Source organism: Stenella coeruleoalba (genome assembly GCF_951394435.1).
Source record: "Stenella coeruleoalba genome assembly, chromosome: 4".
Classification (NCBI taxonomy): domain Eukaryota; kingdom Metazoa; phylum Chordata; class Mammalia; order Artiodactyla; family Delphinidae; genus Stenella; species Stenella coeruleoalba.
In genome coordinates this window covers 64,847,919-64,860,307 of record NC_137149.1, presented here as the reverse complement: position 1 = coordinate 64,860,307, position 12,389 = coordinate 64,847,919, and the positions used below count along the sequence as shown (strand labels likewise).

Sequence of the window (12,389 nt, the reverse complement as noted above, 5' to 3'; positions counted from 1 at the left end):
ACCAGTCTGCTCTGGGTCAAAAAAAAAAGGCTATTTGACTCTAAATAGTCTTTTCTTCTTTGGGGAGTTATGACAGAATTGAACAGGAATTTTCTTGAGCTGAGGCTGAGGAACAAAATAAATTGGTCTAGACAGTATTGAAGGATTTTATTTTAAATCTTGCCCAGATGCTGCGTGCACGGGGGGAAAGCTGAGATAACTGACCACTGATCACCTTTTCCCTTTCTGAGAGCATTAGTCTTTTTCAAGGAAAGGAAAAATGAATTTACCGTTGACTATTTAGGCAGTAATGGTGGTTTCCTTTCAATCTTTAATAAGAAACTCAAAAATTTAACCTAGGCTTTTTAAGTAAACATTTCTTGAGATGTTAATGAAACACTTGTCTTTTTCATTTTATTCAACAGTTTATTCTGCGAACATTTACTGAGTGCCTACTGCATGATAGGCCGCTGTGCTTGTTGCTGGAAGTCACAGCTTAGTGATAAACTCAAATAGGTTAAAAATAAAACAGTGTGAGAAATGCTGTTATGCTATGAAGAAATGGAGATAGATTTATGAAAGGCGTAGAAGCAGCAGCCCTGGAATCTGTCTAGAGGGGCAAGAGAAGGCTTCCCAAAGAGGTGACATCTACCCTGAATCTTAAAGGTGGAGCAGAAATTTGCCAGGAAGGAGGGAGGGATGCTGAGAATGTGTGCATGTACAAGGAACGTGACATGTGTGACCAGAGTGTTCCAAGAGCTTCTGAAATCATTAATATGCTTATGTATCATCTTTTTCTTCCAAGTCTCTCACTTACTGCAGTGGGTCTCAGCCTTGGCCACACACTAGAATCACCCAAAGAACATTTCATTTTAATACCCTGACGGGCCCAATCCCAAACTAATTGAATCAGAATTTGGGAGTGTCTTAGGGGGTGGGGCCTGGGCTTCTGGGCTTTTTAAAAGCTCCCCAAGGTGTGCATGCAGCTAGGGTTGGAGCAATCCCTTGTTCCTGTCACACCTGTTCCCTTACCTTTCAGAGACCTCTGACCCCTTGGGCTTTTCCTTTTCCCCTAGCTCTTCACCCTCTTCCTGGCTCCGTCTCCTGCCCTCCTCAGGCCAGATCCTGGAGTGCATTCCTCACTGTTCACATCTGACACCTTAATCATGTCCCCCTCTGTGCCTATTTCTTTCCTTTTTAAAAATCCCATTCCAAAGGTTGCCTTTTCATTTTCTGTCTGACTTACTTCACTCAGTATGACAATCTCTAGGTCCATCCATGTCACTGCAAATGGCATTATTTTTTTACTTTTTTATGGCTGAGTAATATTCCATTGTATATTTGTACCACCTCTTCTTTATCCATTCCTCCGTTGATGGACATTTAGGTTGCTTCCATGTCCTGGCTATTATAAATAGTGCTGCAATGAACATTGGGGTACCTATATTTTCGAATTACAGTTTTCTCCAGAAATATATCCCCAGGAGTGGGATTCCTGGATCATATGGTAGCTCTATTTTTAGTTTTTTAAGGAATCTTCACACTGTTCTCTATAGTGGCTATACCAATTTACATTCCCTTTTCTCCACACCCTCTCCAGTGTGTAGGAAGGTTCCCTTTTCTCCACACCCTCTCCAGCATTTATTGTTGTAGAATTTTTTGATTCTGACCAGTGTGAGGTGATATACCTCACTGTAGTTTTGATTTGCATTTCTCTAATAATTAGTGATGTTGAGCATCTTTTCACGTGCTTTTTGGCCATCTCTGTGTCTTCTTTGGAGAAATGTCTATTTAGGTCTTCTGCCCATTTTTTGTTTGGGTTGTTTGTTTTTTTGATATTGAGCTACATGAGCTGTTTGTATATTTTGGAGATTAATCCTTTGTCCATTGCTTCGTTTGCAAATATTTTCTCCCATTCTGAGGGTTGTCTTTTCATCTTGTTTATGGTTTCCTTTGCTGTGCAAAAGCTTTGAAGTTTCATTAGGTCCCATTTGTTTATTTTTGTTTTTATTTTCATTACTCTAGGAGGTGGATCAAAAAAGATCTTGCTGCAATTTATGTGAGAGAGTGTTCTGCCTATGTTTTCCTCTAAGAGTTTTATAGTATCCAGTCTTAACACTTAAGTATTTCATCCATTTTGAGTTTATTTTTGTGTATGGTGTTAGAAAGTGTTCTAATTTTATTCTTTTACATGTAGCTGTCCAGTTTTTCCCAGCACCACTTATTAAAGAGACTGTCTTTTCTCCACTGTATACTCTTGCCTTCTTTTTCATAGATTAGATGACCATAGGTGCATGTGTTTATCTCTGGACTTTCTATCCTGTTCCATTGATCTATATTTCTGTTTCTGTGCCAGTACCATACTGTTTTGATTACTGTAGCTTTGTAGTATATTCTGAAGTCAGGGAGCCTGATTCCTCCAGCTCTGTTGGCTCAGAGTTTTTATCTGTCACATCCAGGGTATAAAAGCCACTTAAATATTAACTCACCAAGAAATTTTGATGGTATTCTTTCTTAAAATGTTTATAATTATAAGCAGAGTAAAAAAAAAAATTCTCCCTAATAACATTGCTAGGATATAGTATCTAACACCGTAAAATAGCCTCATAGCAATTTTTTTGCCATACCTTCTAAAAAGCCAGCAGATTGCCAGATTTTTTATAATAATGTCACTCTAAATACCCAGAAGTCTAAGTGTAATTTTCTCTTGTGTGCCTATGTTATGGTTGTGTGTCTCAGGGAAAACTTCATGTGGGTTCAATATGGACCCTTTTCATATCAAATGCTGCTCTGGAGTGAGGTTGAATTATAAATTGAAATATGTTTTCTGTAAAATGGTAGTAGTAGCCAAAACAGTATACATTTTTGTTTAAAATTTAGTCATCAGAATAGTGTTTAAAAGGGAAAAACAAACCAGATTCTCAATGAAGCCCAAGTGCAGTAGGTGCTGGGTAAGCAGGAATCCTTATAAATAATAATTCTAAAGAATGGGGCCCAAAGTCTAACCACTTTGGGTTACAGCCTTAGCTATCTCTGTGGGCCATATGGTCATTCTTTCGTAAATATGGACACTGCCTGGAGTGTACAGATTTCCCTAGCTTCCAAGAAGCACACAGACTCTAGAATCAGTGGGTGACTCTTTTCTAAAATAGCTCATCCTGAGTATCGGATGATGGAAAGGGATACCTCTAAGCTTCCAAACAGTAGAACATTCTTACCTTCCTTCCCTGCGGAGGTCTCTGTTTTGCCTGGTGGAGGAAGAGGGAGTTGTCATAGTACAATTTCAGGAATGTTGGGAGCTGTGCTTTGGTTCATCTACTGCTGGTGTAGAGCCCACGGAGGTCTCTGGAGGGCAAGGGATCAGATAAGAAAGAAGTCATTCCTTATAGACTGAGAAATCTGAAACCTTAGAAATTCTTGCTGATGAATTTTATTCCCTTCTAGTCTGAGAAACCTTTCTGTCTTCCTAGCAAGAGACGCATGGAACAAATTACTGATGGTGTGAACAATATTTGAGATAAATGCAACTGTCAGATAATTTCCTAGGAGTTCTGCAAGGGCTTGTGGTGACTGCAAACTGCTGAGTCTGTGTTTTAATTCAGTGGAATATATTCAGACTCCTTTGGGGAGTCTAACACGTCTTTAGCCAAGGGCTCGATGCTACATTATTAGTAATAGTTTTATGTGAGTATGTATGTTCTTGAGCAATTAAGCCATTTCTCCAAAATTTCTGTTTAGTACAAACAGTAAGCTCAGGTCAGAAATGTTCACAAGACATTATCAAACTCTAATGGAGGTTTGATTTTTCCTGGTGTTCAGAACACAATTTCTAAACATGGTGAAGAAAAATTACCTTGGATGTATGGTGCTTCATTGAACAGTGACCTTTCAGGTTAATTAAGAAAGCTGGAGCCCCAGAGGATTTTTGAGCAACTTTTTTGTTGCCTGAGGGAATGACAGAATAGAAATGTGATGTAAATGTTTAGAAAGGGGATGATTTGCAAGGTTGTGAAAAAGCGAAGACCAGCTGCTGGAAGAAAATGCTTTTATATGATTTCAAAAGAGAGATACTTTTTTACTTTAAGTAAAATTTGGACCCTCAGACCTCCTAGCTTTTCTATAAATTGGCTTTTGTGTGTACACATTAAGCCTTTTATTTGCTCCTGTTTAATGTATGAGCAAACGTTGAAAAGAGAGAGGAAAATGGGTCTGTTCTACAAAACTGCAACGGAAGCATTGGTTCTTTCAATTTTCTGTATAGAAATGTTTGCTCACTCTCTATGCTAAGTAGTTTAATCATGCCAGGCGTCTAATGACCAGTTTTCTTTTTTTCTTTCCAGCTGACTCAGGTGTAGACACTTTGGCAGTGTTTATGGCCAGCAGCGGAACGACAGACGTCACGAATCGGAATAGCCCAGCCACACCACCAAACACCCTTAATCTCCGTTCCTCCCACAATGAATTGTTGAACGCTGAAATAAAACACACAGAAACCAAGAACAGCACACCCCCCAAATGCAGGAAAAAATATGCACTGACTAACATCCAGGTGGCGATGGGCCTCTCGGATCCGGCTGCACAGCCCCTGCTGGGAAATGGCTCTGCCAACATCAAGCTGGTGAAAAATGGAGAGAACCAGCTCCGGAAGGCTGCAGAACAAGGGCAGCAGGACCCCAACAGAAACGTCAGCCCCACTGCAGTCATCAACATAACTTCTGAGAAGTTAGAAGGTAAAGAGCCCCACCCACGGGATTCCTCGGGCTGCGAGATTTTACCCTCCCAGCCCCGAAGAACCAAGAGCTTCCTGAATTACTATGCAGACCTGGAAACCTCAACCAGAGAACTCGAGCAGAACTTGGGAAACCAGCACGGGGCTGTGGAAGAGAAGGCCCAGCCAAGCCAGAGCCAGGCCTCCACCGTCGCTGGAAATGGCGACTTACTGCTGCAGAAACCAAACAGACCCCAGTTCAGCCCTGAAGATGGCCAGATAGCCACCGTATCATCCAGCCCGGAGACCAAGAAGGATCACCCTAAAACGGGGGCCAAAACTGACTGTGCACTCCACCGGATCCAGAACCTGGCACCGAGTGACGAGGAGTCCAGCTGGACGACCCTGTCCCAAGACAGTGCCTCCCCCAGCTCTGCAGATGAGACAGGTACCTGGGAAAGGTGTAGCCTACGGTGGCACTTTCTTTTGGTGTTTTCCCTTATTGATGGAGTTAATCTCTACACTGACCCCCTCCCCCAAATTTTCATCTGCAGGTAGAGAAGAACATGAGCCTCTTGGGGTAAAATTGGGCAGTTTGTGTGAAAATATCATTAGATTCCTCAGCGGTTTCATTTTGATTCATACATAAGTTGTTTGTCCCGGGAAGCATTTTTGTAAAAGAAATAGCTCCCCGGTGTTAAGTACAGTAAAACATCACCTGTTTAGCAACTATACTGCCAGTGGTTAGGTGAACTATTTCTATATACTATGTAGAAATGCTGGGTTTTGTTAAGGAAAATAATAAAAGGGAGACACTTGCCGGGGGCAAGATATAAACTGAAAAAGAGAACCAAGTATTTTAAAATTCTCTGAAAAAACTTTATGCTCAAGCTAATGAAAAGTTTAAGGTTTAAAAAGTTGAAAGTCTATTCATTAAAGGCATTTCCTTTTTGACCTTTACTGGGGAACATTTTATTAGCCTTGTTCAAGTGATATTTGAAAGTGAGAAAGTACTGTTTCTTTTAACATATATTTAGAAGTTTTGGATTTTAGCTAGTCTAGTTGAGACCAGTCTTTCCTAACTTTTGTCTATATTTTGTAACATCTTTGGATTTTTCAGAGGAGTGAAAATTGTCACAGAAATAAACAGGGTCCTAAAAATCAGCTACTTTTAATCTTATCTTCTCATAGCCCCTGTTTTACTGATCATGAGGTTAAAAGACTGGAGAACGGTATTGTGTCTGAATTCACTGTAAACAGGCATTCACAAAGGCTTATTTCTTTAACCTAACCCTGCCTCTGGTGGATCCCAGGGCTCTGTTAATGTGATACAGATGTAACAGATAGAACCACCAGGGAAGGAACTGACATTTTACCCACCTATAAGGCAGAGAAATTACAAGGACTACAGATGGGAAAAGAGGAGAAAGTAAGACATTAACTTGTTTAAAAAAACAAAAAAAAAGTGGTTTTGAAGTGCCCTTTAAAACCAGAGTGCTTTAAATGATAGATTTCATCAGCCTCCTGTAGCTGGATGTGGCAGTAGAGAGGCTGAGATGAGCCCATTTCATCTCAGAAATGCCTGGATCTGCACATTATTGGAATCGTAATTATGTATAGTAATGTCACTGAGTTCACAACTCTCTATTACTTTTCACATTTAGAGACTTCATATCCTGTAGCCGATGGACACTGTCACCTGCTAGTGTTTGAATCTATATAAATGGCTCCTTGAGTGTCTCACATTCAAACTCAACCTCGTGTGTCCAGCGCCCTCCACTGAGGCCACACTGTCTTCCTCACGTCGTGGCAGCCTTTCTGCTGCTCTTCCAGGCCCTGTGCTCCCTTTTGTAGCTATATTTTAAATTTTACTGAAAGGTATTAAGTAACAGTAAAGTCTGTCTCCTCGGTTCCTCACTCTGGCCCCCTTTTTTCCAGTGACAACCACTACTTTTTTTTTAGTTGTTTTTTTTTTTTTCAGAAACCATTTTAGGCATGTACCCACATTTATAATAAATATTCAAATTTACCCAAATTTTATAATGATATTTTTGAAGAGTCCTTACCATTTAGAGATACATACTAAAATATTATAGTATAATATATTATACTATAATATAGTATATGGGATTTTGCCCATAAGCTGATCCTTGTTAAAGGTGGGTACATAAGGGTTTATTATTCTGTTCTCTCTCATTTTGTATGTTTAAAAATTTCCACAGTAAAAATTAAAACAAGAAAAAAAATGACACATTACATATTTTATAAATGCTTTGCTTTTTCCACCAAAGTATATATTTTGCAGATCAGTTCATATCAGGATATAGCATTTTTCTGCCTCAGGCTGAATTTAAGTATTAAGCATGCTGTTCCACCCTCTTTAAGCTCCATGATTTATTTAATGATTCCCTCGCTGCTGAGTGTTTAGGGTATTTCTGTCCCTGGCCCCTTCGCTTACTAAGTGCTGGTGTCAAAAAGGGCTGGTGGTGAGCACCAAGTTTATTTTTTATTTTATTTATTTATTTGGCTGCATTAGGTCTTAGTTGCAGTATGCGGGACCTTTTGTTATGGTGCGCAGGCTTCTCTCTAGATGTGGCGTGAGGGCTTCAGGGCGTGCGGGCTTAGTTGCCCCATGGCATGTGGGATCTTAGTTCCCAGACTAGGGATCGAACCCGCGTTCCCTGCATTGGAAGGCAGATTCTTAACCACTGGACCACCAGGGAAGTCCCAAGAGCACCAAGTTTAACCTGTACCTGTACACTGGCTTGGTCCACTGCCACTCTCTCCAGGGGGCCTTTCCAGGGTCCCCTCAGCTCACCACTCATTTGCTCGGTGTCCTGGTGTTACTTGCTGCTGGGGTTTCTCTACAGAACCCATTACAGGGCTTGGCATGTGATGTGAACTGGATTAGAGTTTTCTGACGTGTTGAGAGGATACATTCATTTTTCATTCTTAAAGTCGCTTTTGAAGACCTTGAGTTTTAGAGTAAGGATGGCAGTATGGTGATGGCCCGTAATGGCTAGCTAAGGATAGACATTTTGAATCAGATGTGCTTGAAAAAGTGTGTTAGCTGGGACCCAACTCTCTGAAGCTGTGAGACTGAGTTTTTTACAAATGCTAGAAGCCATCCCTTCAAAATCATCACTTTGGGATCTTTATTTCAGCGTAATGCAATGCCTCAGAATATTAATAATATTTGGGAGTTCTTTTGGAATTTCCTTAGAGCCAGTTGTGAACTCCAACTGAAAAGACACCTCTTTACTTCATGATCACACAGATCACATAAATTAGCGAATAAAAGAAAATAATTGATTATTCAGCATTGGTATTTTTTTTGAGGTAATCTTTCCAGTGAAACATACTGTTAGTGTTCACAGTGATCACAGTCTTTTTTTTTTTTTTTTGCCACACTGTGTGGCATGTGGGATCTTAGTTCTCCGATCAGGGATCGAACCCATGCCCCCTGCATTGGGAGTGCGGAGTCTTAACCACTGGACTGCCAGGGAAGTCCCACAGTCAATTTAAATTAAACACTTCTAATGGTGAAGTCATTATTATATATGTTTTATATAGTATATATGAGTTTTTATATATATATATGTAAAATAAACACAAAATACTAATTGTTGAAAGAAAAGAAATAAGTGCAAGTATTTTGTAAGATACTAGTATGCAGCACCATTTTACATATATACATATATACAAAGTGTACATACTTGCTTATTCACTGTGTGCTAAGCAAGTATTCATCACAGTGGTGTATGTTGTATGACTAAATCTTGACCCAGTTATCTTTGGATTGTAGACTGTGCTTTGGGGAGCCTGGAAAAATAAATAGACTCATTTCTACCTTAGGGGCACGCTTTCCAAGTTATAAAATATTTTTATAAAATGCTATTTATAAAATAAAATGCACTGCCCAGCCCAGAGACTGACCACTTGCTATTTCCCTTTCTTTCTGAATTGCCCAGGTTGGCACGTTAGTAACTTTCTTTGCACAGTCAATCATGTATATATGTTTCTCCTCTTTTCCTCCTATGTCGTCTGTCCTTTGAGAAGCAAGAGGTTATTAGAAGCCGGGGGCGGTGGGGAAGCATCAGCGGAGTTACTGAGTTTCATAGGAATTTAGAAAAGTTCAAAAGAATGCTCTGACCTGGATTCTAAAAGAAAGTGTTGCATCATTTTGGTACTTGAAAGTGGGAACCTTAAGTCTGTTCAGGTTTTGCCAGAGATGCAGTCCCCTCAGTGGCCCCAGGTAAGCATGATGGCTCAGATAAATATAGGTTGGTCAGATTGTGTGTAGTCTTTCCATTAATCACCTGGTGTTTTATGTTTGCTTCATGAAAACTTCGGAAAGACACAACATTCTGATACTACCAGGGTACCTAGTTTATACCAACAGGTAACTTAAGTTTAATTTGGGGCTTAATAAAATTGAAGATACAAAGTATGAAACTGGGTGGATCTTGTGGAATAGCCATTTCAAAATTAGGTTCATTACTAAAGTGTACAAAGGCAGAATATACACCGAGAAAATCAAATCTGGGTGGTGCAACAGTGGGCCCAGTGCTGCATTAATTTATCATTGAGAGGATGGGCGCTAGAGTCAACTTCCTGAGTTCAAACCTCAGCTGGGTTCCATGTAGGCAATTTGCATAGCCTCTCAACTGTAAAATGGGGGTGCTAGTAGGGTTTTAGCATAGATCTGTTGTGAAGATTAAGTGAGAGCATCTCTGAAGAGCTCTTAGAACAGTGTCTGGCATATAGCAAGAGCTTAATAAATATTAGTGCTTATCATTATTAGTGATAATCATTATCCGTACAGCAGTGAGATAAAAGTTTACTTCTCTCTTAATTACAGATTACCTATATTTTGGGCTCTGATTTTATTACATATTAAAAAAAATTTTTTTAATTGGAGTGTAGTTGCTTTACAGTGTTGTGTTAGTTTCTGCTGTACAGTGAAGTGAATCAGCTTTGTGAATACATATATCCCCTTTTTTGGATTTCCTTCCCATTTAGGTCACCACAGAGCATTGAGTAGAGTTCCCTGTGCTATACAGCAGATTCTCATTAGTTATCTATTTTATACATAATGGTGTATATATGTCAATCCCAGTCTCCAAATTCGTCCCACCCCACCCCCCTTTCCACCCCTGGTCTGCATACGTTGGGCTCTGATTTTAGTTAGGACTTTCTGCATCTTCTAAGGGCAGGGATTGGTTTGTCTTCATCTTTATGCTGTCAGTGCCTGAAATATAGCAGGTAAACTTAGTAAATAAATAATGACTAATTGAATAAAAATGAAAGCTATCTACATATATCTCCAAATGGCCCTGATGTATTGAGTAAATCATTTAGTATTATATTTTAATCAATGCCTGATTTTGATATTGGGTACATATTTTTAACTTAATTGATGATATTGCCTCATAGTGGAGGGGGGATACTGATTAACAAATTTCTGGGGAAGGCACAGTGAAATTTTGGTTGCCAGGTCTTGTTTGTGATACTCTCTCACACTCAGGTGGCCATGCTGGGACTTGAACCAAGATCTTTGGACCTAGCATCCAGCACTTTTCCACTGTATCATAGTTCTGAGACCTAGGCTAGTGGCACCAGTGGCTGAATACATCAGACTTTATCCACTTCAACTAGATTATCCTGATAATCTGAAAGATAGAAAATTATATTTTAGAGAACCTTTCCATTCCTGTAAACAATTGAGTTTTAGCTCAATTTTCATCTTCTCTGTGAAACCTTTCTAGACCCTCTGAACTGTTGAAAGTCCTTTTTCTGTACCTCAAGGAAATATTTCCAGTTCTCTGTTATCACATTCCTCTCAGCAGTTTGTAACCTTACTGGAAAGTTTTTGTTTAGACTTGGAGCTCCATGAAAGTAGGAGCTAAGTCTTCATTACGTGTGGATGTGAACCTCTTCACACAGTACGTAACACATAGTGACAGGCTCCATAAATGTTATCGGTTTGCTGGTTGGGTAGATAGAGCTGGACCACAAACATGCATACTTTGAGGTTTGCTATATCAGTACAGCTTTAGAAATAGAAAAGGTAAGCACAACTTGTATAAAATAATTGTTCAGAACACCTGGATACGGTGATTCTTATTTGTATTCTAGGCTCCAGGGAGGGACGAAGAGTTGGGGCCAGTAGTTCAGTGTGTCGCAAACGTTCTTTGTGTTTGAGTTTTTAAGTCTACAAGTCAGAATAGCCAGGGTTAAGGAAAAGGACCATTTTGTTTTCACTTACCTTCACACTTCGCCTTGCATTGTAAGCTGAACCATGTTGCTCGAGAGTTTGAATCCTTTGCTGTCTTAAGTTGATTGGTTTCCAGTCTTGAGGCAAGCAAAGTGGAACTCTTGCAAGTTGGATAGCTGGTGAGGGCAAAAGCCAAGGCACAGACCTAATTATGTCAACACAATTGGCAGCACTAATTATTTCTGGCCTTAGCTAGCTTAAGAGTGTTAGAGCTTTGGATAAGTTTATACTATTAACTTTCCAAAACGTCTTCTAGATGTTCATTTTATGTGGAATGGATTTTGGTAATTTCAACCATAAATTACTTTTAAATTGCTTTTTGAAAGCTCCCATCCCTTTAAAAAAAAGTTCCAGGATATAGAAAAGACCCAGTGTTCAGCTGGTTTGTCCTGCTGAATTACTTTTAATCTTTCAAACACCCTTTAGTGAGTCACTAACCTTCTTGTCTTGTCTTCTCAGTTGAGCGTTCCCTGATGTGACAGGAGGAATTCAAGAAGACAGATGTGAGATGTTTCCAAAATAGCTTGGACACATAGTTCTGGGATGGATGGTGTGATTTCCAAATTAGATTTTAGTATCTCAGGAGTAAGATGTATAAAAATATTTTTTATCTCACCTCATGAACTTAAGGAAGAAAATGATTTTGCTCAATTAATTATTTTTGGAAAGTTCTAGAAACAGTTTATATTCAGTTGAATGATAGGATAGGTTTTGGTTGCCTTCCATTATAAAGTATTATACTAGGTACTTCAGGGTACACAAAAAAATGAATACAGTGCTATGAGTGGCAAAAGAAGTCTACCAGTCTAGTAGTGAACACAAGACCGTTGATATATTCAAGATGGAACCAGGAAGGAGCCATGAGATGGTGGCATGTTGTGGGGTAAGGAGAGCTTAGAGGAGGAAGAAACTTTGGGATATGGAAGCTCAGGCATCGAAGTTATCTGTGCTGGAGATTAAATAGGTTTGCAACAGATGAAGATGTGGGGAGATCATTGCCCTTCAGAGCTGTTAAAAAAGTAAGGAGTCCTGGACTTCCCTGGTGGCGCAGTGGTAGAGAGTCCGCCTGCCAATGCAGGGGATACAGGTTCGTGCCCCGGTGCGGGAAGATCCCACATGCCACGGAGCAGCTGGGCCCGTGAGCCATGGCCACTGAGCCTGCGCGTCTGGAGCCTGTGCTCCGCAATGGGAGAGGCCACAACAGTGAGAGGCCCGCGTACCGCAAAAAGAAAAGAAAAAAAAAAAAAGTAAGGAGTCCTTTTCTTTTTTTAAATTAATCACTGAAGAAGTGTAATTCATGATTTTTTCCCCCACTCTTAATGTCTGCTTTACTGACATCTTGAAATTAAAAATTTTAGAACCTAGTTTGGCAGGTTGCTCGGCTTCTGGGGAGAGGGAGTGGACAGAGACAGAGAGTGGCTGCTT

General features: G+C 39.9%; 1 protein-coding gene across 14 annotated transcripts in view; it reads left to right on the top strand.

Annotated features, from left to right (window-relative positions):
- Positions 1-12,389, top strand: part of APBB2 (amyloid beta precursor protein binding family B member 2) — a 375,114-nt gene that overhangs the window by 180,611 nt on the left and 182,114 nt on the right. For 9 of the 14 annotated variants that reach the window (XM_079919402.1, XM_079919412.1, XM_079919413.1 and 6 more), the window contains one exon: positions 4,320-5,135. In XM_079919402.1, the coding sequence (XP_079775528.1) occupies positions 4,320-5,135 (816 nt within the window). Of the gene's footprint in view, positions 1-4,234; positions 5,136-12,389 lie in introns of those variants that run through there. The other 5 variants (XM_079919405.1, XM_079919404.1, XM_079919407.1 and 2 more) reach the window with 1 other exon arrangement.